General features: G+C 42.3%; 1 protein-coding gene across 4 annotated transcripts; it reads left to right on the top strand.

Moving 5' to 3' along the window:
* Positions 1 to 311: 311 nt before the first annotated feature.
* On the top strand, positions 312 to 26,309 carry LOC117410419 (protein delta homolog 2-like). 4 transcript variants are annotated; one of them, XR_009328834.1, is made up of 7 exons: positions 8,590 to 8,806; positions 11,242 to 11,349; positions 19,162 to 19,225; positions 22,303 to 22,433; positions 23,199 to 23,340; positions 23,649 to 24,526; positions 25,123 to 26,309. XR_009328834.1 is itself a non-coding variant. In XM_059024904.1 (6 exons), exons 2-6 carry the CDS (start codon positions 11,271 to 11,273, stop codon positions 24,421 to 24,423), a joined length of 1,191 nt encoding a protein of 396 aa, XP_058880887.1. In that variant the 5' UTR covers positions 312 to 340; positions 11,242 to 11,270; the 3' UTR covers positions 24,424 to 25,117. The 4 variants fall into 4 exon arrangements, 3 of the variants coding, with proteins under 3 accessions (XP_058880887.1, XP_033872833.3, XP_058880886.1); XM_059024904.1 differs by lacking the exons at positions 8,590 to 8,806; positions 25,123 to 26,309 and adding an exon at positions 312 to 340 and having other exon boundaries at positions 23,649 to 25,117; XM_034016942.3 differs by lacking the exon at positions 25,123 to 26,309 and having other exon boundaries at positions 23,649 to 25,117.
* Positions 26,310 to 27,048: the final 739 nt, after the last annotated feature.

Genomic DNA, 27,048 nt, shown 5'->3' on the forward strand with positions numbered 1-27,048 from the left:
TTCTGTCAGGTCTGTCGCTCTGTATTACAGTATTCTACTCTACTGATAGTTCTGTCAGGTCTAGCTCAGTATTACAGTATTCTACTCTACTGATAGTTCTGTCAGGTCTAGCTCAGTATTACAGTATTCTACTCTACTGATAGTTCCCTTTCAAGTCGAAGACGACCACCAACATTAAGTATGTGATATTCCCTGCCCTTGAGGTAGGTAATACTGAGCTCTCTATATCAAAGCTGCCGAAGGCCCCGTCCTGTGATGACGCACTCGGTCCCGCCTACCGAGGGTATAAAACCGTCACTCACCGGAAAATCTCCCTCTTTTTCCTTCTCAAGACGGTAAGGTAAAACTTCTGTGTCTAGAACTGAGCGTGTTGATAGGAAGAGCCCTCGAGTCCATTCGGGTCTGTTGTAGTTCCTAGCATTCGTGCTGAAAGCTGGCTTGCCGCTTTCCCGGAATCAACGACTCTTGAAAAAGACCGAGTTTTTTGTCTTTCTGTTTTTCAGCACTTGTGCCCACGGTACCTGGCGCAGGGTAGGCGATGTTAATGGCATTAGCTGTAGCGCTAGCAAAATTTACATTGTTAGTACCTGTGGGTCAAACGCAGTGAAAGCAGTGCTTAGTGGTATGCACAAGCCAGACGTCCTGTCTCGAATGCAGTACACAGTGCGCTTGGGACCCACGGGTTAGTAAGCACTGCTCAACCTGGCACATAGCTCATGGTTCTGCACAGTATCTGTGGAAACAGGATACTCGGTGCGCACGGGACTCAGCATACCTTGCTGTAACGCTAGTGAGTGGACACGCTACGTTAACACTTACCAGCGTTCAACGTAGTGCGAGCAGTGCCTCAGTGCTAATGCACAGCTAGCACCATATCGGGGTCCTTCCCTGTACGGCCTGCGACGCATCATACGCATCAGGACGTATGGTGCTCGGTAGGCAGGTGCTTAGTACAATAGGGCGCATAGCGCCTCGGGTGCTCGATGCACGAGGTGCCTCGTTGCCTTCTGCCTGTAGAAGTCGCTTCAGTCCGCGGTAAGCTACGCGCTGCCCCGGTCGTGTGATTGCACGTAGTCCAGGCTAGACACCCCTGTCCAGTTACTACGCTGTGTTTACTCTTTTTTCTGCTTAACTGCCTACATCGCTTTGCGATCACAGTCTGCTGAAAGCCTTACAGCGATCGCTGTTTTCTGCTTTCCTCTGATATTAAGTCGCCCAGGATAAGGGCTTCTGCTAAGGAATATAATGATAATAATGTTGCAGTTTAAAAGAAAAAAGAGGCACGTGTTCCTCCACCGGGCCCCGGCTCTGCAGTGCCCCGCTGTGGAATTGACTCTGCTGGACTGCCTCAGCCCACTCTCTCGGTGCGCTTAAAATATTCAGTTCACCCAAGTTGCCGTGGTGTCTGCTTATTACCCTCACAGCTTGCTGTTGTGGGCGTGTATGTGTGTTTTTATTTCACTGCCATGCGTTTTTAAAAATAATAAAAAACGATACAAGCGCGATTCCTCCATCGGGATCCAGCTATGCTGAGCCCCGCTGTCAAGATGCCTACGCCGGCTTGTTTCAGCCCGCCTACTCGGTGGGCTGGTAAAAACAAAACTAAATCAGTTACCCGCATTTCCGTGGTAACTATTTTTACCCGCACAGCTTGCGTGGAGGGTGTATTTTCGTTTCTTGACTGCCTTGCAGTTTAAAAAAAAAAAATAGCGTTATTTCCACCGGGACCCAGCGCTGCTGGCCCCGCTGTTGAGCGGCTTCTGCTGGCTTGTCTCAGCCCGCCTACTCAGAGCGCTGTTTAAAATCAGTCACACGCGCTGCCGTGGAGACCGCTATTTTACCCTCACAACCTTGCTGTTGTGTGTGTGTGTGTGATGTGTTTTTGCTTACTGCCTTGCAGTTTAGAAAAATAAATAAATAAAATGTAGTATGACATTAACCGGCAGCTCTGCTGCGCCCCGCTGTTGAGTTACATACGCAGGCTTGCTTCAGCACGCATACTTGGTGGGCTGGAAAAACAAAACAAAATCAGTTAACCGTGTTGCCGTGGTGACTGATATTTTTATCCACACAGCTTCTCTGGTGTGTGTGCGCATTTGTTTCTTACTAGCCGGCAGTTAGCAATAAATAATAAACTGATTCTTCCACGGGGACCCAGCTCTGCTGTGTCCCACGGTTGAGTTGAATCCACCGGCTTGTTTCAGCCCGCCTACTCGGCGCACTTGGTCACCCGCCTGGCATGGTGAATGTGTTTCTCCCATAGCTGAATGGCTGAGTTACTGCCTTTGCAGTTAGGAAATAACAGGTTGCAGCTCCTTGAGCCTGTGCTCCACCCTGGCATACGCTATGCGCTGCCACGTTATTATTATTATCCGCGTTGTGTGACTGCACGCGGTCCAGAACCAGGTTATCGCCGATCTGCACCATGGTGCAGCACCGTGCGCTCCCATGTACTGCTCTCCTGGTTGCCAACCGCAGCCACTCGAGTCTGGGTATCTACCCCGGTGTATGCTTTGCGCTACACCAGGTTGTGTTGACTTCACGCGGTTAAGGCTGGGCTCCCCCAGTCGGCGCCCTCGGTGTTTAGATGCTCCATGCCTCAGTGCTTAGCACCACAGCATGTGAATAACACCTGCACTTGGTGCCCCAATGCTTCGGTGCACCAGTACTGTATTGTACCTCACTCAGGGTCCTTGGTGCGTCTGCACCCTTGGTGCCTGAGTGCTTCAGCACATGGCTGAGCTGTACGCGGCGCTGGGCCTGGCCAGGCAGCAGGCTCAAGCCCTTGCTGTGGCCCTAGCTCAGCCAATAGCGCCGGCTCTGGAGCTGACCACACCTGCACCGGTGGTTACCCCGGATGTTACGCGCTGGCATCTGCCGTACTCGCCAGGCTGTCTGGCGGGGCGAATGGTTTATCACACTGGACTGAAAGAACGCAGATTCCACATTGCTATTCGTCTAGTGCACAGGAAGTATCTCCACTTCGCCTTACAGGGGAGCGTCCTGAGTTTCTGTGCTGTGGTTCAACCTCTCCTTAGCCCCTGCACGTTTCAAAGTGCATGGATGCCATCCTAGCTCCCTTGCGGCTGCAAGTGATCAGGGTGATGAATTAGCTGAACAACTGGTTGATCTGCCCAGTCGCAGGAAGGTGCGGTGGCCCACACAGTGCAAGCCTGCCTGTCGGACGACAGAGTGGCTGCCATTTGCAACTGTCTGGCCCTGTTCAGCAAGGGTTCACAGTATAATTGGTGTTGTGTTAAAAGCTATTGGGTTTGATGGCCTCGGCTTCATCACCCACCCAACTGGGGTTACTCCACAAGCGCCCAATCCAAGTGTGGCTCAGTGCCTTAGGCCGCACCCCAAGCGCTACAGACACCGTCAGCTGACCGTGTCTCGCCTAGGCTGGGAAGCCCTACGCTGGTGGAAGCAAGCCTCTCTTCTGAGCGAAGGCGCAAGCATAGGAATGATACACAACTGTCAATTGGTGATGACAGACGCACCCAACTCTGTTGGGGGGCCGGTCTGGGCAGGTGGAGGAGTTTGCGGACCCTGGTCGGATCGCTGGATATAATGCGTGGGAACTGAGAGCAGCCCACGAGTGGTCCAAAGCGTTTTTTTCTATGCTTTCCCGCCTATACCGCTGTTCCCGGCTTTTCTAGGAAAAGTGGGGTTAGAGAAAGCGTCAGTTCTCCAGGTGGCCAAGAGAATGTGGTTTTCGACCCTGTGCCAGCTGTTACATAGCCAACCCTGGGAGATTCCACTTCGTTGGATCTCCTCAGTCAGACGGAAGGCTCTCTTTGGCACCCGGAGCCACGCAGGTTCCAGCTATGGGTCTGGCCCCTGTAAGGGACTGCTGGCTAGCCCTAGGGCTATCAGACGCAGTTGTGGGTACCATGCAGAGCGCTAGGGCGGACTCCACTAGGTTTTTTGTATACCTATAAGTGGAAGTATTTTCAAGCTTGGCGTCTGGCTAGAAACCATGACCCCATCACTTGCCCTAGGCCAGTCATATAGCAGTTCCTGCAGGAACTGCTTGGTGTGGACGGTCAACTTCCACCTTGCAGGTGTATTTAGCGGCTATCTCTGCTTGCCATGCCTCCGTAGATTCTATGTCTCCGGGTGCGCATTTTTGGCTACCCATTTCCTTAAAGCCGCACGGTGATTACGCCCTCCTAGGAGGACTGTTCTCCCCAAATGGAGCCTTAATATTGTGCTAGAGGCTCTCATGAAGGCCCGTTTGAGCCCTTAAACTCCATTGAGCTGAAGTATCTGCCTATGAAGACAGCCTTCCTCTTAGTTATCACCTCCGTAAAGCGGATCATTGAGCTGCAGGGGCTGTCTGTTCACAGCTCCAGCATGCGTGTGTGGGAGGATGGAAGCGGAGTGTCACTGTGCACCAACCCCGCCTTCCTCCCCAAGGTGATTACAGCTTTCCACATTAATCAGTCTGTGGAACTGGAGTCTTTTCATCCACCTCCATTGCTTCAATGGAGGATGAGAGATTTAATTTTCTCTGCCCAGTATGGGCATTGAGATGTTACGTGCTAGGACAAGAGAGCTGCGTCAATCTGACCAGCTCTTTGTCTGTCATGGAACACTGACCCTAGGACAGCCCCTCTAAGCAGTGTCTGTCACACTGGATTGCAGACACGGTGTCGACTGAATATGATGGTGCTGGGTTAGCCCCACCTGGTAGAGTAGCTGCGCATTCGACTAGAGGGTTGGCTACATCGTGGGCCCTTTTAAGAGCGCTTCGATGTCTGAGATTTGTACTGTGGCTAGCTGGGCTACGTCGCATGCTTTCACCAGATTCTACCGCATTAATGTGGTAGATCCTGCTGTGCCATCTGTGGGCACAAGGGTCCTTGAGGGTGTAAGTTCACACCGCTAACCTCTAGGTTAGACAGCGCTTGTGCGTACCTCATATGCTGCCGTTCCTTCTCCCTCGCGACGGCTCTGGTAGACATTATCCCATACTTAATGTTGGTGGTCGTCTTCGACTTGAAAGGGAACGTTAGGTTACCTACCGTAACCCTGGTTCCCTGAAAGAGAAGACGACCACCAACCATTTGGTCGCTCCGGTCGCTCTCACGGGTTCGGCGGAAAAAGAGGGAGATCTTCCGGTGAGTGACGGTTTTATACCCTCGGTAGGCGGGACAGAGTGCGTCATCACAGGACGGGGCCTTCGGCAGCTCTGATATAGAGAGCTCAGTATTACCTACCTCAAGGGCAGGGAAAATCCCATACTTAATGTTGGTGGTCGTCTTCTCTTTCAGGGAACCAGGGTTACGGTAGGTAACCTAACGTTCTGTCAGGTCTAGCTCTGTATTACAGTATTCTACTCTACTGATAGTTCTGTCAGGACTAGCTCTGTATTACAGTATTCTACTCTACTGATAGTTCTGTCAGGTCTAGCTCTGTATTACAGTATTCTACTCTACTGATAGTTCTGTCAGGTCTAGCTCTGTATTATAGTATTCTACTCTACTGATAGTTCTGTCAGGTCTGTCGCTCTGTATTACAGTATTCTACTCTACTGATAGTTCTGTCAGGTCTAGCTCTGTATTATAGTATTCTACTCTACTGATAGTTCTGTCAGGTCTGTCGCTCTGTATTACAGTATTCTACTCTACTGATAGTTCTGTCAGGACTAGCTCTGTATTACAGTATTCTACTCTACTGATAGTTCTGTCAGGTCTAGCTCTGTATTACAGTATTCTACTCTACTGATAGTTCTGTCAGGACTAGCTCTGTATTACAGTATTCTACTCTACTGATAGTTCTGTCAGGTCTAGCTCTGTATTACAGTATTCTACTCTACTGATAGTTCTGTCAGGTCTGTCGCTCTGTATTACAGTATTCTACTCTACTGATAGTTCTGTCAGGTCTAGCTCTGTATTACAGTATTCTACTCTACTGATAGTTCTGTCAGGTCTGTCGCTCTGTATTATAGTATTCTACTCTACTGATAGTTCTGTCAGGTCTAGCTCTGTATTACAGTATTCTACTCTACTGATAGTTCTGTCAGGTCTGTCGCTCTGTATTACAGTATTCTACTCTACTGATAGTTCTGTCAGGTCTAGCTCTGTATTACAGTATTCTACTCTACTGATAGTTCTGTCAGGTCTAGCTCTGTATTACAGTATTCTACTCTACTGATAGTTCTGTCAGGTCTAGCTCAGTATTACAGAATTCTACTCTACTGATAGTTCTGTCAGGTCTGTCGCTCTGTATTACAGTATTCTACTCTACTGATAGTTCTGTCAGGTCTAGCTCTGTATTACAGTATTCTACTCTACTGATAGTTCTGTCAGGTCTAGCTCTGTATTACAGTATTCTACTCTACTGATAGTTCTGTCAGGTCTAGCTCTGTATTACAGTATTCTACTCTACTGATAGTTCTGTCAGGTCTGTCGCTCTGTATTACAGTATTCTACTCTACTGATAGTTCTGTCAGGTCTAGCTCTGTATTAAGATTCCATAAGCCATGTAGAATCTCAAATTGCAATGAATTGGATATAAATAAATCAATATATCCCTAGCCCTAATTTTGGATATCGCTCAGTGTTTTGGTAAATCAAAGGAGTGCTAACCATGTTTTTTTTCTTACTTTTAATTATCACTAGCAGTATTCTGAGTGTTTCTTTGCTTCTATTTTCTAATTCAGTTTGAAGTATGTATCAGGGCAGAGGCCGGCCATGAACCGTGAGAGATTTTCTTCCGTAGTGCTGTGAAAACAAAACGTTTTTACAATAACATTACAAATGCATCTGTTAAAAGAAAGACGGGGCTATCCTGAACCTGGGTGTATTTCCTTTGCCTTTCCCTGACAGAGATGAAATGTGTTGTTCCCTCGGGTTGAAGGATTTACAGCCCCGGGCTCACAGCCCACCTGTTGAACTGCGTGCTTTTTGCTGAACCACCGTTGTTGAATGATAAGAGAACTGATAGTGGAGGAAGTTAAATTATTTTCCTTGTACTGTTCAGAAATACCTTTTTGGTTGGTGTAGTTTTACAAATACCTGTCTTTAGCCACTGGAGGAGGTTTCATTGGCTCAATTAAAATATTTAGAACAAGGTTAGAACAAAGACCAGGACTGGAAGGGCCAACTTTGGCCACCCCTGGTTTAACCCTAAGTTAAAAAACAGCATTTGTAGAAGTACTTTCCTTAGATTCAGCTCTGCATCTGCTTAGCAATGTCATTTGGAACAGTGCGATTCGCCTGGCCATTCTGTTGTTGGATTTGAATGAATGTAAGATGGATGCCACAATGAGAGAAACATTCACGCAGGACCACCGAATCTGAAAACGTTATTTTGATGCTTGATAGCTCAACGTTTGTTCTATGAGCAAGATGAACAATATAATGTATATTTTTCATCTTAATTGGGAAAGTAATATTAATAATTTAATTGTATGAACATTTAATATAATTCAGTTTGAATAACAGAAGTGTTATGGTATCTATGCATACTTAGATCACAATTAATGACTTGGTGTAATAGCAAAAACTACTGCTAATCATTCCCCACCATTTCACAGCCAAAACTAGTTTAGGAATTATTATTACGTAATCCATATTGCACATAACCAAAAGCTTATAATTAAGACCAGACTACCATAACATTGCTCCACTAATACTGCATTCACATGCCCTAAAAGCATGTCCCATACGGGAATGTGAGGGAAATCAATTTTTTCTGCCTGTTTGGTCCAAGGTTTCTTTTCTGCTTTTAGTTAGTATCACATGTTAGATATGCAGAGATATTTAATGTGTTGCTGAGGAGGCCAGTAACAGTGTAGAACAGAGTCCAGAATTCTAGAATACCAAATCTTATTGTAGTCTTGAGTTCAGTCTTAAACCGTGCCTTTCTATCTTGAGCTTTCAGCCCAGTCTGGGATGGAAGCCAATCACTTTGCCATGAAATGATTAAGGGATCGTCTCAGCGACAAGTCTTATCAGGTGTAAGCTAGGTCCCGGTTTAGAACAGTTACGGAACTGAGGCCTCAGTCACCATGGTTACACACTGTAAAACATGTGACAGTTACACTGATTTTAAAATAATGTATTTATTATTTACGATTATTGGACATTCTTCAAAGACTTACTGGAAGCCCAGCCTGTTCTGGGTACCAGGGAAATATGTTTACTATGTAAACTAAACATTTCCGTTAGATGTATGTGTAACATTCCTCAGTCACTTTGGGTTTTGAAGCTTTTGTTATACAGTAGAATCTCATAGTTACAAACCGGCCTAGTCATCTGAACATGCCCTTTAACCCAGAAACGGGGCTTCTGGCTACTGGGAAAGACATGCAAACCCAATGCAGTTAAACACAGCTCTCCTGACTTACAGTTAGGGTTCTTTTCATATCACTCTTCGTGTTTGTTTAAATCACTTTTTAAATATGCTAGCTTCAAGCACCACAGAAAATCACAGTGTAGGATTTCTAAATGAAAGTCCCAAGAACCATTTCAATTAGACTGTGTTACTGAGTGGATGGTGTCTGACGGAGTGCCGTTATACTTTTGCTGCAGTCAACGATTAAATGATTACTGTCTCTTTAAGAGTAGCTCCTTGCTGTTTGGAGTCCTGGTGGAGTGGGAGGAGGATCACAATCTCCCTGTATTCTGTCACATTAGCTTCAGTAGGCTTTATATAAACAAAATCCAGGCGAAGGAAAGCCTACATCCAGCGTCTGTCTGTTGTTCCTGATATTGTCGCAATTTTATAAGATTAGTTTTCTTCTATTTTGTAGTTGGTTTGTTTTTTGCCAGCCTTCCTGGGGTCCTAGAAATTGCAGGTGGGTGTGTGTGTGTGTGGGGGGGGGGGGGGGCAGCAATATAAAACCAGGCAGGTATATTGAATATCTAGTTCTCAGGTAGTGGGCTTTAGCTTTAGATTAAATTGTCGTATGTGTTGTTTCATTCGTTTTTTGTGGTTTTCTCTACTTTAGCATAATTATTTTTCTATTGATAAGCATTATTAAATATATTTTTATTTCCAATTGTTTTATAAAAAAAAATAACTGTATTACAGTTTTTAACTTGTTTTTTTAAAATGTGTACATATTGGAACTGCAATTTAAATTCCATTCTCCAGGTATCTTTAAATCATTAATTGAACGCCTGTGAACTTCATTATTGTGATACACATTTTGAGATTTATTTGTCAGAAAATAAAAACAAAATCTATTAAAAAAAAAAAAAAAAAATCCTGTTCAGATATGAATATGCTGTCCTGCAAACTCAATTAGTGTTTTCTTTTATTGTGTTTACCAGAACAAGTCTATTTTAAAACCTACTGTTTGAGGAATGCAATGCTTTAAGTACTGTATGTTATCAGGATTAATGAAATTAAACAGCACAGCAGAGATATTTTAAAATGTAGGCCTTTTCAGAATAAAGGCACAAAGAGTTTCCCATTTATGGCTGTACAAGTAAAATACAGCGCTGTGAGTATAATTTTCTTTAATTCGAATGGATTTTGAAACAAAAAAAGCACTTGGTGTATAAAAATATTGAACTACTTTGAACTGGGCAAAAAAATGCATGCCAATAGCATAGCTTACAGGGCAAACAGGACAATTGCGCCAAAAGCTTTTAAATATGGAATTAACAACTCTCAGGTTACATGTTTAAAGCGTATTCTGACATCACTTTCATTATCAGACCTGTGTGCTCAATTAAGCTGTCGCGTGCTTGACACCTGCCTCTAACCCTTCAAGTCTGTTTCTTTAAAACCTGCACTGTAAGGAAAAGCTTTGAGAAAAATGGCCTGCAGCGAACACATTTGTTGTATCATGTCAAATAAATATAGTGGTGGGGTCTCTTGTACACACAGTATAGAAAATACACAAGAACTGCCACCAAAACAGCAGTTAATTTGTGTTGATTAAATTGTGTTCATTTCAATACATTTGAAGGTAAGTGTATAAACAACCCCAATTTGAGTTTCAGAGTGTGTTGCCAATCTAAACAGTTGCTATGGGTGCAGACACACAACAGAATGGTTATTTATTTATTTACATAAGAAAAATACTGCCAGTATATATGGGAAAGCTAAATTTACTTCAATATAGACTAGCTGTAAGTGTTGGCATAAAAAATGTATGTCTTTCTTTAATTATTAACACTGCCTCACCACCATGTTAGGTGATAGGGTTACAGTTGTTTTATTTGTTTTGAGTTGGGTTGTATAAGGGAGCGTATCCCTGGCTAGCCTGCAGCATTAGATCTTGCTTGTTGGATCTCTTAGAAGAGTAGGGTCCTCTTCTAGTGCTTCCTGCATTATTGAGGACCCAAGTAGCCTGTAAACTCACCTACAATAGGGGTTTCCTGCACCTGATTCAATAGCTAAAACCAGAGGCAGAACGTGTGCAGAGATAACATTCACTCCTTCTTTGGTGTTTCCTTAATGGCCCCTGTGTGGAGTATGTTTGGATAGGACCGGATTACTTGATTTACTTCATGGTTTTTTTTTTTTTGCTTCAGCAATTGTACACTTTTTATGTGCTTCATAAAAACCTTTTCTAATATGGGGTGGGGGTAGATTACAGTATATGTATTGCATTCCTTTATAACTTTAGAACATCTGGTGCAATGTATTTCACATATTGTCACGCAATCCACTTCTGTGTCGAGCTAGCTCTGATTGTGCCGCTGTCAGGGCCCCATGCGATTTGGAACACAGGTATCAAAACCTGGAATGCAAATTAGAATGCAGAAGCAGAATATTCACGCAATTTGAATACAAGAGGCGACTTCACTGCAGCAAGAGAATGGGCGCTAACGCATAAGCGTTTAATTGCTCTCAAGTTGCTTCATATACAGGAGGTTGACTTTAGACTTTTAGCCTTCACAATGCCAGCAGAGGGAATTGTTTTGCGTGTTTACTTCTTCTTAAGGTTTAACATCATAACAAGGCACAGGCCTTCCGTTGCTGCTTGGCTTGGCTTACATATTGTTGATTTGTCCTTGATTGTGTTAAGCAGGAATCTTCCAGAAATACTGAGGGAAAAAAATGGACCACGTCCCTCTTTTCTGATTTGCAATGACACATTTACTGTAAGAGAACACACATGCACAAGGATACCTTGGACTTCACAGCTGAGCCCTGGTGCTTTTGTAAGGGCCATGAAGAAATCTACCTGTAAGGCTGTATATCCCCATGAGACCCAGTGAAGGGTGTTCAATTCCAGTGCGTTTTATCTGATGGTGTGTTTCTGCTTTGTTTCAGCTGTTTCCTGAAGTGCTGCCTCTGCTAACATGATCATGCTCTCCAGACTCAACCTGCTCCTGCTGATCTCCAGCTGCTCATCAATGATCTCGTTTCGCTCCATCCCAGGTGAGATTATTCTTCACTGTCGGATGAGTGGTATAAATAGGGGTCTTACATATTTTTCGCGGGTAGGTTATGGAATAAAATTAGGATTTTGCAGACATTTCGTGGACCTTTTTAAACCTTAAATAAACCTAAGTAGACAGTATTTCAGAGCACTATAAAAGCCTAAAAATAGTGGTGCTTGCTTCTTTACTAAAACAGAGTGCTGTCATTTGCTAAAAGCAAACATGCAACATCCCCCAGCAGTTGACATTCTCTGTCTGGTGTGGACTTACCCATACATTGAGACTGCACATCTGCATCCACTGTATTGGTTGGAAGTGTAAGGCAAAGCTTTGCCAAGTTATACAGATGTGGAAATCGATTAGAAACAGCCCCAAAACTCAGTTACCCAAGGGCATCTGGCATACTTGCTGCCATATGGCCATATATGCAACACGTTGGTTGTCATGTTGTTTGTCCTATCCAATAATTTATTTCATTAGTACCAAGTCAAAAGAAAGAAAACGTGCCTATTTGGGTCTAAAATTCTAACTGTGTTTAAAAAGTAAGCAGCAGGTTGTTTGAAGCGAGGTGGCTGTGCTAGATCGTACCTGTATTACTGATTTAACTTGGCTACAACCGACAGGAATACTTTTTGTCTGCACTGATTTTCAAGTTTTCTGAAAGCTGTTATTTGTTTTACGTTCTGTTTAGCAACCTCTTTAATAGCCTTTAGTTTAATGTGTGATTCTAAATCTAGATAGCAACCGATCGTATTTTCTCCAAAGTCACAATACAAGATGTGCAAAACAATTTACCTCCATGTAAAACCTCCATCCTCAGCCGAAACATACTTTGCTTTTTTTGCTTTGTCGTCTATTTTTGGTATTTTAGCTCCAATGCTGAAAACTATTTAGCAACCTAAATCAAAACAACAATGCAACACTGACTTCAGTAGGGTAAAAGTAACAGATTGCATACACTACAAGTAACAGTAACGTTACCTATTATCAGTGCTTAATTTGTGCCGGGGCATAGCCCCGGAACCTCTGGTGCAGAGTCATATTCCGGGTACCTCTAGTAAAAAATCTCATAAAATGCTTTCTTTTTAAATTCACAACACAGTTGTATCAAGTCTGCTATATTATATTTAACCAAAACAAGCACTGCCTATTATAATAAATACAAATAAATAAAACCTGTGACTTCCTTGTTAGTCAGTCAGGCAGTGTACAACAGGGTACTTTCAGTTACTTTTTTCTGCTTGTTTTTCTTGTTCACACGGATGTTGGGACAAATGCTTTTATCCAGCCTCTCACAATTGATTCGCATTTGCCAGCTTTTAAATCACGAACATCATCCAGTGGTTTAGCCCCACTTTCGACTCGATCAATAGCTTTTAACTTTTCTTCTAAGACACTTTTATTTTAACTTTTTTAATGCAGTAATGGTGTACTGAGCAGTAACCATAGCGTTGAGCTCGAAAGAAAATTCAACCGCCAAATCAAATGTTTAACTTTCTAATAAGGCTAATTATATTAGTGTTATTTTATTTTTCGTCATATTTAATTTCAACTAGAAGTGAATCGTGTATTTTTTAATTGGTTGCATTTTGTCAGCTAGCCTTTGTACGTGTGGTTTTCATTGGTCGCACTTGGTCAGCTGTGTAAGTGGTTTCATTGGGTGAAAGTGCTTCTGTACAGTACATGTATACGACTGTATCATGAATTTGTAGTCGGTACTAATACAAAACATAAACACAATTGTAATCGCGTCTATTGCAGTAGTTCATTTAAATAAGGTTTCTTTTTTCTCTCTCTGTACTTCTCCGATATGCATTGGGTGAATTTCGCGGTGACCCTGCAATTTCCTAATTTCTGCGAAATACCTAATTAGATAGACCCCTAATTATGACCCTAAATCAGATGGGGTACGCGATAGACTACATTAACTACATTAACAGTAATCCCCTTGTTAGCCTGTGTACTTTACAATGTTAAACTACACTTTCGTTTTTTGCAGCAGTGTGCAGATATATGACTCTAAAGTATGTTTTATATATACTGTACCATACAGCAGAGGCGTCCAACCGCTTTGGTTAAAAGAGCCAATCTGTTAAACAGGGAGTTCTTTCAGAGCCATATAAATCAAAGCAGCCGTGCTATGAAGCTCAGTCATCCATGTATGGTTCAAAAGCCATTGGATGGATAGCCCTGCCATACAGGATACTGTATGTTTGTATGTTTTTAAGAACAAGCATAACTGAGAGTCACAGCCCCAATTGCACTTTAGGGATGGGTTTAGATGGTTTTGCCAACATTTTCTTTTTAACTTGGCAACTAACCAAATTTTTTATATATATATATATATATATATATATATATATATATATATATATATATATATAGTGACAGGGCAGAGGCTCATGAAAATATGTGTTTTCGTGGCTGCCAGCCATCTTGTCTCATGAGCGAGGGAAGAGCTTGGAGCCTGATGGCTGCTAGCCACAAAAACATACCTGTATTTTCATGTGCAGTGCCTCTGTCTTGTCACAAATAATGTATTATACTGGTTTACATATAAAATGTGAGGAGTGATGACTAATGTTTATGAGCTCTTGTAATATATATTATATATTATAAATAATAATAGATGGGCTTCAGTGAATTACAGGAAAATAATTTCATCTCGGGTTTTTGTGACATCATAAATTACGAGACTGAATGTGGCCCAACCCAATATTAGGTACAGGTCCTAATAATGTGTCCAGACAGTACATGTACTGTACCAGTGCCTCCTTCGTTTTCAAATAGAAATGCTGTAACACTGAATGACAGTGCCCATCTTTATCTTGTGAGATCCACAGTGATATATTGTACAGTAGCTGCAGACATACATGTGGGTGTTAGAATCCCATCTCAAGTGCACTTGGGTGAGCCCCTGGTCACACTTATCTACCCTAGCAGTAAAACTGGATACAGGCAACATCCTTGCTAATGGAAACAAGATGATGTACTGTGTATCAGCTGGGCCATCCTGGGTAAACATTTTGTTAAGTACCTAAGCAGCTGAGTGGATGCTGAAATTGAACGATACTTGATCTCACACTGTGATCTAATTACCACCCCACATCAGATCCAACTTCTCTCCCCCCTCCCCCCTCCCGGCACGTGCTGGGGCAGTCAGTGTACTCCTGCCAGGGATCAGCTCTTGGAAATTGAATCTACATTTGTGAACGGCACCAGCTCGCCTGGCAGGGCTAGCGGCTGGCCCGTGGAGATTGGGTTTCAACCGTCTAAGTCGAACATTGTTTTAGTGCCATGACGACAGTTGCCATGATGGGGCCCCATTTTCTGATACAAAAATCAACAGAACGCAAGTCATTAAACTTTGTGATTTGTGCTAGAGAAATCATTCTAATCCTGGTGTAATCGATACGTACCCTCGCCCTTCTCGCAGCTATATTTAACTAAAAGAATCACACAGACTCAGGAGCCGAGCAGCCTCTTTGTCGGTCTGATGCATTGGAATGCGAGGACCAGAATTTTCCAGCTTGTCTGATTGGAGAAATGGATTGTGAGGAGGCTGTCAATACTAAAGATAACAGACCACTAGCTTCTCTCTTGTTACTGTGACAAGCTGGTTGAGGTCTTTTGACAGATTTACTATATTAACAGTTTTGCTGTTGCCGATTCCTCCCAGTAGATGAATAGGATTGTGCCTGTTAAATGCACACATATAGAATATACAAATGTAATATAGTTAGCAAGAGCCTTTTACAAGTGTTGCAACCCTGTTCTTGTATTATGTCTTTGATTGGCTGGCTATTATATACCAATGTTAATATAAGTAATACTAATATAGGGCCTTAAGCAATACAGTGTAATAAACACCTTATTACTTTAAAAACGTAAAAAATAAAACTTCTCTGTTGTGTTGTGGTGTTTTGTTTCTTAAACTGTGCATTTTTATTAATTTGGATAATATGTGCCAAAGAAAAACAGGAAGTAGCTTGGAGTTGAATTTAGGATGGGAGTATGAATCACGCACATACAGCACATGCCCTCTAGGTAAGGAATTCCACCTTCGGGAACACCTGCATCCCTGTGGATTGCATCGGGAGTACGCAGCAACGAAGAGTAAGAAAATACCTTTGTGCAAGCTTGTTTTAGTTTTTTTAATCTGTGCATAACAAATAAACAGCATCTGTGTTTACATCTGAATTCCTTGGAGATGGTAAAGAGCTGACAGAAGTTACTGGCATAAGCACAGGGGTAGCTGAGGTGCTGGAAACATGACCCAGTAGATATGATCTTTGTGAAGTTAGTTAGTTTTGTTTTTATATCTGGTCTTGGACAGAACAGCACACACGTTAGTAAAATGCTGTTTAAGTTTTTTGCCCCTCTATTACAGCCTACAGTTCGGTGCCGTGTGAAAGGTGGAATATATTCTGAAGAGCAGGTACAGCACAGACAGTCCGTGGAATTAGAAGCTTTCTCGCAAGGTGCCCAATAAGCTGCTGAATGCCGTTCCACTCTTGGGTTTGTGCCTCTGAAAGTCCATGTGGATTTCTCCACAGATCAGGGATCCCTCAAGCAGGCTGTGTGGTCCAGTGGTTAAAGAAAAGGGCTTGTAACCAGGAGGTCCCCGGTTCAAAACCCAGCTCAATCACTGACTCACTGTGTGACCTTGAGCAAGTCACTTAAGCTCCTTGTGCTCCGTCTTTCGGGTGAGACGTTGTTGTAAGTGACTCTGCAGCTGATGCATAGTTCACACACCCTAGTCACCTTGGATAAAGATGCCTGCTAAACTAATAATAATAAGCAGTGGTTCATTCAATCCATTGATTCTCTTTTTGCAATGCTGCCATACTATGTCTTGATTTGTTTGACACCATCTGCCACAGCACCAGGTAGTCAAACTAATCCTAACAGTTTTTAATTACTATTTGTTTTTTTATCTTAAATAAGGAAGCAGTTGTAACTTGTACGTTTCTGAGAACAGCTTGCTTGCCAATTGCAACGAGACAAGTCACTTATTAACTATCCATGTGCAAACCCTCCAGCTATAACCACTGTAGTCTGTATCTAAGCGAGAAGAGAGGATTACATTGGAATGTGGCAGCCAGGTTTGGTATGGTTTGGTTTTCAAGGCCGGCGTATCCCATATACTTTGAGCAGCTGTGTATCTTCCCAAAACATGTAAGGGAAACTCTTCTCTAAACAAAATGTGAATTGGAGTTGTTAGGACACTTCACACATCCGTACAGCATGTGGTACATTTCCACAGAGACACTTCACACTATTGTCTGTTTAAAAGCCTAAGTGCTCTGCATTCCAACTGCAAGTGAACAAATGTAAGCTGTTCTGAGATGACAGCTGCCACACAGCACGCATTGCCAGCGCTGAGCAAAGCCACTCCCTCCACAAAAGGACAGTGCAATTGTTTTTTTTAATAGCCAGTAAAAAAAACAAATCGGAAATACTAATAATAGATCAGAACAATTTGTAGTAGAGCAGGGTGACTAACACGGGAAAGCATATAAAATCAGGGTTCAGTGTAGCTGTAAATACAAGATAATGAAATGACTTTAGTCTATAATGTTGTGCAATATATTATGTATGCATATAGATTTTATATGGGTTGTCAATCGATTACAATTTTTGATCGGTTAATTTATGGGCATTAGTTGATTAATCCGTGCACAGTTTTAATAAAGGTAACGATATTATAGCGGCTGTCCGGCATAGTAATACTAAAAAAATCAATAGAGTCTAAAACAAATAAAATCAGTCCAATGGGAAGTTGGTCTTTTTAAAATTTTAGTAAATGTAACATTTTCACAGAACAACCGTTCTTTTCGGGCCACTGTCAGTCACATACCTGAAAACACAAGACAGCTGATCTGTGTTTCCATCGTTGGTTCTTTAATCTACCGTTACAGCTTCGTACTTGGCTTCCTTCCTGTACTTCTGCATCTAGCAGAACCTGAGACACCGAAGAGATTAAGTCGTTCGGAATGTTGTTAGAGGTACCCGAGAATACTGTGGCTATTGACAAGTGATTGTTTAACATGCTGTCATAGTCAGAAATCAGAGAAAGTAATTCCACATAATTACCTCTATTTGAGGAATTGGTGCCTTCATCGTGCCCTCTGAAAGCCAGTTCTTGCTTGCTAAGGTAAACAACAGAATCAACCAGGCGTTTAAGAACCTCAGAATTTTTTCTTACTTAATCATTGTGATGTATTGTATCCCTACGCTTCTGCTCATCCAATTGACTTGAACATCAATCCGGATTTGTTCAAAAGTTTTGAGTGTAACACCAGTGGCTCACAAGTGACTTTGGGAACTTATGGTTTTGTGCTGGCTTCGTTACACAGCCTAGATTGCTGTAGCCAGTGCTGTTCCATTATGCCTTTTCTGTACTGAACAAAACACAGTTCCAGCAGTATAGTTTTTTTAATTGACAGCTATCGATAAGCCTCAGATACCTCATAATTTAAATTTTGGAAGTGGCGATTATATCCCTTCCATTGCTGTGTCAGTTCAGGTATGTCTTATGACTTTATTTTTTATTTGTAAAAAGCAAATTACTTCGAAGTTCTCAATATAATTCTCAATAACGCACAAAATTCAGCTATTCTTACACCCTTCCCTAGCATATTTATGTCCCGCCTCTGCTCACTAATGATTGGACAGCTGTAAAACCATGCAGATCTTTGACTTTCCCATTGGTTAAACTCTCAATTATGTCCCGCCTTTGCTCACTTATGATTGGACTGCTGCAGAGAAAATGCAGATCTTCTATTGGTTGATTTTATATACAAAAATAAAATAATACATGATTAAATTGTAAAATATATACACAGGCTAACTTCACTATAACGAACCCCCATGAGACCTGGAGAAATGTTCTTTATATCAAGGTGTTCACTATAATTGGGTTTGGCATGTTTCTGTATCAGAATAATGACAAAACGGCAAATTTGAATTGAACATCAATCTATAGTACATTTATGAAGATTCTTTCACATTGATCAATATTTAAATGGTATTGGACAAGGTACTTGTGTCACATGTGTGGGTAACCGCATTGCGAGACAGAGAGACATGGGAGTTGGAGTTGAAACGCAGGCACAGGCGCGCAGCATTAAACACAAAACAGAAAGTAAACAAATGGGTCATGTGACGCTACCAATGATGGTAACGCACAGAGGACTGATACAGGAGACTGTACAAAAGGCTAAATAAAACACAGTACAAAAACTACGAATAAAAGGTGCTACGAATTGAACAGCTTCATGAATATCTAGCTGTCTTCCCCGCTCCCTTCTGACAATAAACTGGCTTTGTCAGGTCCTGTTCTGACAGTGTCTTCATTTCCATATCCTCTCAATCCCAGCTTTCACTGCAGCTGTTCCTTTACAACAATGAATTAATTGTTTTCTGTTCCTCTCCCTGTTGCAGTTTGATAAGTCGTGTTTCACCGTTTAACTCCTCCAGTTTTTTTCAAAAAAGATTCATCCCTATTGGTAGGCAACTGAGTGCATTAAGTACCTGAGAGAAGCACTCTGACAGAACAGAGGAAACCTGGACCTGGGTAACCCGCCGCACACTGTGTTCAGCAATGACATCATTTCAAGGGTGCTTGCAAACACGACACAGTCAAATGCACAAGCCTTAACAGTGAACCCACTGGCCACCACGGACTCTACTAACAAGTGACGCATAGCTGGGGCCAGATTCAGAAATCAACCCTTGTACACTTCTGGTTGTTTGGGTCAAGTGGTTCACGTGGAATACTGAGAGCTATGCTTTTCTTGTCTTTCAGGAGCAGACTGCAAAGTAGGCTGTGACCTGGGCCGTGGGCACTGCGATGAGAACGGCATTTGCAGGTAAGAGTATAGTTAGGAAACTGAGCTGCTGACCTGATCCACCGATAAGATGGGTTTTATTAGAGCATTTTACAGCCCTGGATTGCATCAGCCACCAATCCTCGCTGTAGAATGCTCTAATAAATCCCAGCTGTGTCTTATCCCAGCAGGGTAGAACCTGAGTAAACCATTCCCCCGAGTCAATCAGAAAAAAAAAACAAAAAAGTGGATAGATGCTCAAGGGCTGACTCTAGTTATAATGACAGCTGTTCTTTGGAAAATGATAGCTAATGGGAAGTTATTGTCAAAAGATTCCTTTGTTTTGTTTAAAAAAAGTTCCGCTTTGTCCCTAAAATACATTTTCTAGCAATATTATGACTTGACCAGCTACTCGTTATTTAAATCCTGGTATTGTCACATTGTAAAAACAAAAAACTGGTCCGTATGGAAATGAAGTGCATTTAAAACTACGGTTATTGTGCTTTGTGAAATCAAACCCGTAGCCCTATTCAATTGAATTGGTTGCCTAATCACCAAAAACATCAATGCTTCTTAAAGGAAATGGGGGCCAATAAAATTATTCTGTAAGTCTTACCCAATATTTATTACCATAAATGCATTTTCTTCAATAACAGCTTCAAATATATTACCATTAAAAAAAACTACATTATTCACCATTACTAGGAGTCTACCTAAATCGCGATTTCTGGGAAATCGGGAAATTGAGGGGTCACCGCATACCGGACAAGTACGGAGAGAAAAAAAAGAAACCTCGTTTAAATGAACTACTGCACAACGCAAGCGACGCAAACTACGTATCTGTAGATAGTCTTTTTTACTGTTCAAATGACAACTGTGGTATATACAATTACATGCGTGTCTGTGTTAGATGAATTCTCTGCCACGGACATGCGTGTCCGTGTACAGACAAGTTGCTGACCCCCTGTTAATAACAGTGCTGCATTGTTTTGATTTAGGTTGCTAAAATCTAGTTTTCAACATTGGAGGTAAAATACCAGAAGTACCAAAACAAAAAAAAAGCAAAAGTATATTTCGCCTGATGATCGTGTCAAAATATTTCCCAAAGAAACTGTACATGCACTTGGAGGTAATTGTTTTGCACATCTTGTAATGTGTCTTTGGAGAAAATACGAACAATTGCTATTTAGCTTCAGAATCACACATTCAACTGCTGAACTGAACGTAAAATAAACAGCTTTCAGAAAACAAACTGGAATGTCACCGCAGACAAAAAGTGCTCCTGTCGGTTGTAGCTAAGTTAGGTCAGTACTACAGGTACGATCTAGCACAGCCACCTCGCTTCAAACAACCTGCTGCTTACTTTTTAAACGCAGTTAGAATTTTCGACCCGAATAGGCACGTTTTCTTTGTTTTGACTCGATACTAATAAAATAAATGATTGGATGGGACAAATAACATGAAAACGAACGTGATGCGTATATATCCTTTATTAAAGTATGCCAGATGCCCTTGAGGGTAAACGAGTTTTGGGACTGTTTCTAATTGATTTACACATCTGTATAATTTGGCAAAGGTTTGCCTTAGACTTCAACCAGTTCAGTGGAAGCAGAACGTGCAGCCTCAATGTATGGGCAAGTCCACACCAGACAGAGAATGTCGGCAGCAACTGCAGGGGGATGTTGCATGCTTGCCTTTGACAAACGATCGCACTCTGTTTTAGTCAGGAAGCAAGTACCACTAATTTTTAGGCTTTTTTATAGTGCTCTGAAATATGGTCTACTTTATTTAATGTCTAAACAGGTCCGCGAAATCCTAATTTTATTGCATAACCTACCCACGAAAAATTTGTAAATTTACCATGACTTAAGTAGACCCCTAACCATTACCATGTGTGCATGCTTCACATAAGAACATGTGAACTTTAAGAAATGAGGGCTATTCATATTAAGGAAGATTTATAGACTAAGAAATTGCACTGTCCACACACATCCGAGCTGCACATGGTGATCATTCGAAACAGCAGAGAACTGGGGAGACAGTGCTTGAAAGTGGAACCGTGTACTCCAGCTGCGTAGCTGCCTGCTAATAACCGCCATAACATTTACACCTACACAAGACAGCAATGCAGCAACAAGCTGAGCTTCCAGATCCCCTACACATAGACCTGCCTTTAGAGCTGAAAGAGAGGTATTTAGATCACCCCCAGGCTGTACTGCAGTTTGACAGTTATTCCTGCTGGCTCTCCCCAGTCCCAGTACAACCCTGTCTGTCGCCTCTAAATTGGTGTATTAGTCTAACTTTAATCATGTTAAACGTTGCCTAGGCTGCAGGTCTTCTTTAATGTGGAGCAAGTTTCGTAATCCCAAGAAGTGATCCGCTAGCCCCAGCAAGTCCTTTAAACCTTTGCTATACCCGGCAAGCATATGTTATTGTTATTCATTGATTTTTACCATGCTTTTAAACTGCTCATACTATGTATTTTAATATAGTGTACTGTGGTACACTGCAGTGATGGCAAAGTCATTTATGGCATAAAAAATAATAATAATAATAATAATAATAATAATAATAATAATAATACAAAATACATTTTTTATCCTCCACTTTGCCTCAATGACACTCAAGGGTTTAAGACTGCTTTCCTTGTCTTGCCAAACCGAATCACAGAACAGGTCACGCTATTGTTGTGTGGGCTCCCCCTGCTGTCAGTTCTGTGTCAATGCAGGAGGAAAGTAGTGACAAGACCAAATGTAACCACAAAAAGAAACCAATTGTTATTTAAATATCTCAGTATCCCTGAATTGGTAATCGTCCCCCTTCCAAAACAGGCAAAACCCTTCAATAAGCATGACGTCGCACAAATGCAGTGCTGGCCAAATTGTACCCAATTCAGAATGACTGGTGTCTTGTTATTTGTATTGGACGTTCTTGTGTTCCTTCTGATAAGGTAGTCCTCATATTAACCCTAATAAGTGCCTGTAGAAAGCAACAGTAATACATTACCTATATTAACTTATCAGTGATATACACAGGGTTATTTTTCAGCGGCAGTAAATCGATAATCTGTAAAACAGGATCTATTTTTTCACAGTGGTTGTTACTGTCTTCTGTTGCAGGTGTGACCCGGGCTGGGAGGGGGAGCGGTGTGATGACTGTGCCCGCATGCCTGGCTGTGTCCATGGAACATGTCAGCAGCCCTGGCAGTGCATCTGCGAAAGCAGCTGGACAGGGCGCTTCTGTGATAGAGGTGAGTCAGGAGAGCCCCACACTGCATTCAAATCACCTCTTCAGATTATCATGTTAAAAGGTACCCAGAAAATAACAGTAGCTTTGTAGTACATTCTGTAATAGCAGAGAGACCTCACAACGAAGAGCAAGAATACATGACACAAGTCCTAATGCACGTCAGAACATTGGAATTCTTACAGTTACCTCTGGATGTTGATTATCTGCAGCCATGCAAATAGAGACAGTCATGAAATTATGCCATCTCTAAATCGCTCCAGTACATTTCATATCTCACAAGCAAAACCATAGCGTTCACACAGGTTAGTTGAGCGATGTACAGGGATTGTGGGCAACCGCTGACCTCCAGGTCAAGGTGATGAAATTACAGGCCAAACCCATTTTCAGCGTTCTCACGACAGGAGTACAACCAGCAGCAATGATCCAATATGGATAAACGTTTGTGCCATTACAGAGGTAGGTACGAACTGGGATCTAAGTGCATTTGAATTGAAATTGGGGAGACAGAAAGCGGTCATGACAGTCATCAAAAATAAACCCACCTCCGTTGTCAACATTCTCAAAGTTGTTCATCCTAAACTATAAATAATTGAACGGTAGTATTTCCAAATATTGAGAAACTTGTCATTGAAACTATTGGTCTGAAATTTCACAAGATTTTTTAAGCCTTCAAGTATTTCAAAGTACAGCTGATGAGCCGGTAGTTATAAAGTGATCCATCTGAACTGTATTATTCAGTGGTTGTGTTGATTTACTTCTCCACCAGATATTAACGTGTGTGCCAATCAGCGCCCCTGTCAGAATGGTGCCACCTGTATTGCTAGTGATGGGGAGTATTCCTGTGTCTGTGCCAACGGTTTTCATGGCAAGTACTGTGAGCTGAAGTCAGGGCCCTGTCAGCATGCCAGGTGAGAGAGCATCCATAACTTTAAACTCCGTCAAGTAGAGAAATGTTTTATCTAACGCATTCATCGGTGTAATCATGGATTTTCAGTGATTCTCCTTGTTAAACAGGGAAGAACCACCTATTGGGGTTGGGGGGTATTTTCTTGTTGCTGGCCTGTGGAATTGAAGATTCTAATTAAACTTGCCAGTGCAAATTACTGAGTCACACGCCGTGCAAAGATAGCCTTGGGAACTTCAGAGCTGCACGACGAGTGTTGCTGGCCACTGTTTGTTACTGATCTTCTCAATGGGTGTTTGTTTTGGTCTCCAGGTCCCCCTGTAAGAACGGAGGCTCATGTGTGGATGACAACGGTTACGCTACAGAGCTGTCCTGCCGTTGCCTGGCAGGGTACATAGGCCCCCACTGTGAGGTCAACGTGGACGACTGCTTGATGCGCCCCTGTGCCAATGGCGCCACCTGTCACGACGGCATCAACCGCTTCTCCTGCGAGTGCCAGGCTGGCTTCGAGGGGCGCTTCTGCACAGTCAACATAGATGACTGCGCCAGCGGGCCCTGCCTCAACGGCGGCCGCTGCTTCGACCGTGTCAACCGATTCGACTGCGTCTGCCCTCCGGGCTACACGGGGAAAACGTGCTCTGACCCCGCTGTGAAACCCAAGCAGGAAAGAAGGTCCCAGAACTGGACCCCCAGGAGCTGGACCAGCAGCTCCTCGAGGGGCACCCTGCCCCAGCCTGACCACACTCTCCACGGCGCCAGGTGGAACGTATCGGCCCCGTCGCACAGGAACGAGTCGGGCAGCACACACCTGCTCAAGATCTCAGTGAAGGAAGTGGTGACCCAGCAGGGCTCGCTGCTGACCGAGGTCCAGCTGACACTGCTGGTGGTGTTCGGAGCGCTCACCCTAGCTCTGGTGGGCCTCACCGCGGCCATGGTGCTGAGGGGTCATTGGAGAGAGCGCTGCTCGAGGTGCCGCTGCGCCTCCCAAGCAGACAGGCAGGCGATGGCTGATGAGGAATTCAAGATCAGCATTTTACCCCAGCCTGTGCCTGACCTGAAGAAGAAACTCAACACGAAAATCATTTAACAAAAAAGAAATACTTTAAATTCAACATGCACCATCGATTTCTTGGAAAGAAAGTTGAAGATTTCAAAGACTGGCTGTGAGGAGTTAATGTACCTTTTGTATGGTAAGTTCTGCAAGGAGGAATTGTGGGGGCAACTGGATACGAACAGTGAAAATGGAATCCCCCCAAACCCCAATATGCAAGAACAGATCTTCATAGTCAAGGTTATTAGATCTAGGAACTGTAAAAGTAAACCGTTTCCCTAGTCATAACAAAGGTATGAAATACAGTGGAACTTTTCTTAGGTTCTCATGAAGATGTATATCAAGCTCAATCAGACTCTGGGGTAGACGCTGTCATAGCAGAGCCACCCTGGTCTATATGGGTGGGTTACGACTACACCAAAAGTTGTTATTATGGGTTGCAGTGTAGTGCCATCATCACATTGTCCAGTCATCATCCAAAGTCCCGACAAAAGAGCTTAAACCTGTGAATAATTATGTGGTCATGCACCTGATCACACTGAGACGATTATGCACAGTGGATAACAAGAAGCAGTTTTATTATCTGCAGAGAGAACGATATTCATTATTGTTTTATTACAACTGTAAAACGGTTTTGCTTTACTCATCAGAATGTGTTGGTGTAACCATGCACCATTTACAAAAAAAAAAAAAAGTATAAATGATTCTTTTTTTTTTTTTTTTTTTTATATATAGCTAAGCTTTGCCAAGAGAAGCTCCATTAAACAATCTTCATCTGCCTACAGCACAGGATGCTTTCTAAAAACAGATTTCCACAGAAACTCTTTCGTGAATGCAAGTCTGACACGTTTTGTACCCACCAGCAAATGAAAGCTAACTCTCAATGTTTCTTAATTTAGTTCTCAGATATGAATTTGTGATTCCAGTTGGCTGCTATTCAAGCGAAACTTTAAATCTTAAGAAAAACATTTTGTGCAGTAGACAATCTCCCTTTTCAAAAGTGCAATGGGCACAATTTGTGAATTCAAGAGAAGTCCCATTGTTAAAGTAACAGTAGAAGCAGAACATTGCGCCCTGGTAATGGGTTGGGAATGGTTATTTGAAATCATTTTTTGGGCTGTATACTGCATGTACAAGTTCGCACTGGTTTACTGGGTATGTCTGGAAATGGATCAAAAAGGACCTTTAAGTAAGAGAAATGGACAGTGAATTCAGTGATCCAGAAGCACTTATACCCTTACAGCAGATGTGGGGCTGTAGGGGTATTTAATTCCACAATGTCCGATTATTGTAGTTTATAGAACTGTCCTTAAAGCTAGAAAATCACAGATATATGAAAAGTCTCATTTTATTTGTATTTTTTGTTGTAGTGAAATGGTTTATTTATGTATAGTACAGTAGTTAAGCTTTATACCAAAAAAAACCAAAACACTGATCCATAGATGGTTTACTTTTCTAAATAATAATATTTTGTTGTCGGTTCTGAATTCAAGGGATTGCTTTAACGCCTTGCATCAATGCAATTATGTTTTTGACTTGTACATGTAATTTATTTCTATAATTTATATGTGAAACGTGGACATGACCTATTTTTGATACTTGTATTGTGTGCAATAAAAACTGTGAAACCTGTCTCTTTTTTTAGTTTTTGTGGGTGCTGTTTGGCAAGGAAATACAAAATTAATTCTCACCTTGAGGGCCCCCAAAGATTCTGTTTTTTTAATTTAGACATCTTTAATTTATACTTCTATTTGTAATGACGCTTGTTCATCATTTGATTCCGAATTACATTACATTGCTATTTGCCAAGCAGTGACTGGAGAATTGTCTGAAAATGCAAATTGTACATCCCCATCGTTAATTATTTTATTTGAAATATGTTCTAAAAATAATACCTTGGTAGATGGATCAAATAAAATGTCATCCCATGCAATAAAGACTTAAAGCAAGGTTCTTTTTTTTAGTAACATCAAACACTCTTCATTTACAAATGAGTATTCCTCACATGAATTAAAATCTGATAACAAAGTGACATTTCTTTCTGCATTACCATTATCACCTAAAAAAAAAGAACTCCAAGGAGAAACTATGGCAAAAAATGTGAACAAGGTACGTACCCAGAGGTCTTGAGGAAACACCCCCAAACTTGCAGGTTAGCTGGAGCAGTGTTAATGCAGGCAGCACTGGGGCACCTCTGCACTGTACTGTTACATATCAGTCCCCTGGCTCTCATCAGCAACCCTGTTTTAGTGTTAGCTTTTCACCTCCCGATACCCAATATAGCCGTGGGGAGCAATGCCAACACCAAGAATAACTAACAGGAATCCTTGCATTTTGCCGGAAGGTAACATTCCCATTTAATCACAAGGGAGATGGGGACACTTTGCTGGGGCTTCCAAGTTCACAAATATTTGTTGACCTGGCTGTTCTGCATATACAGAACTTTATATCGACAATGTGGTCCAAACAGCCAATCAAAGCACCAGTGTCTATCATCAATCCCATGTCAGCCACTGACTCACTGAGCATGACCCTTAGCAAGTCACTTAACCTCCTTGTATTCCAAACTTTGGATGAGCTGTAAAACCAAGGTCCTATTGCAAGTGACTCTGCAGCAGCAGTTGTGATGCATGGTTCACCCCCCAGTCTCTGTAAGTCACT

Source organism: Acipenser ruthenus, chromosome 6 (assembly GCF_902713425.1).
Source record: "Acipenser ruthenus chromosome 6, fAciRut3.2 maternal haplotype, whole genome shotgun sequence".
Lineage (NCBI taxonomy): Eukaryota > Metazoa > Chordata > Actinopteri > Acipenseriformes > Acipenseridae > Acipenser > Acipenser ruthenus.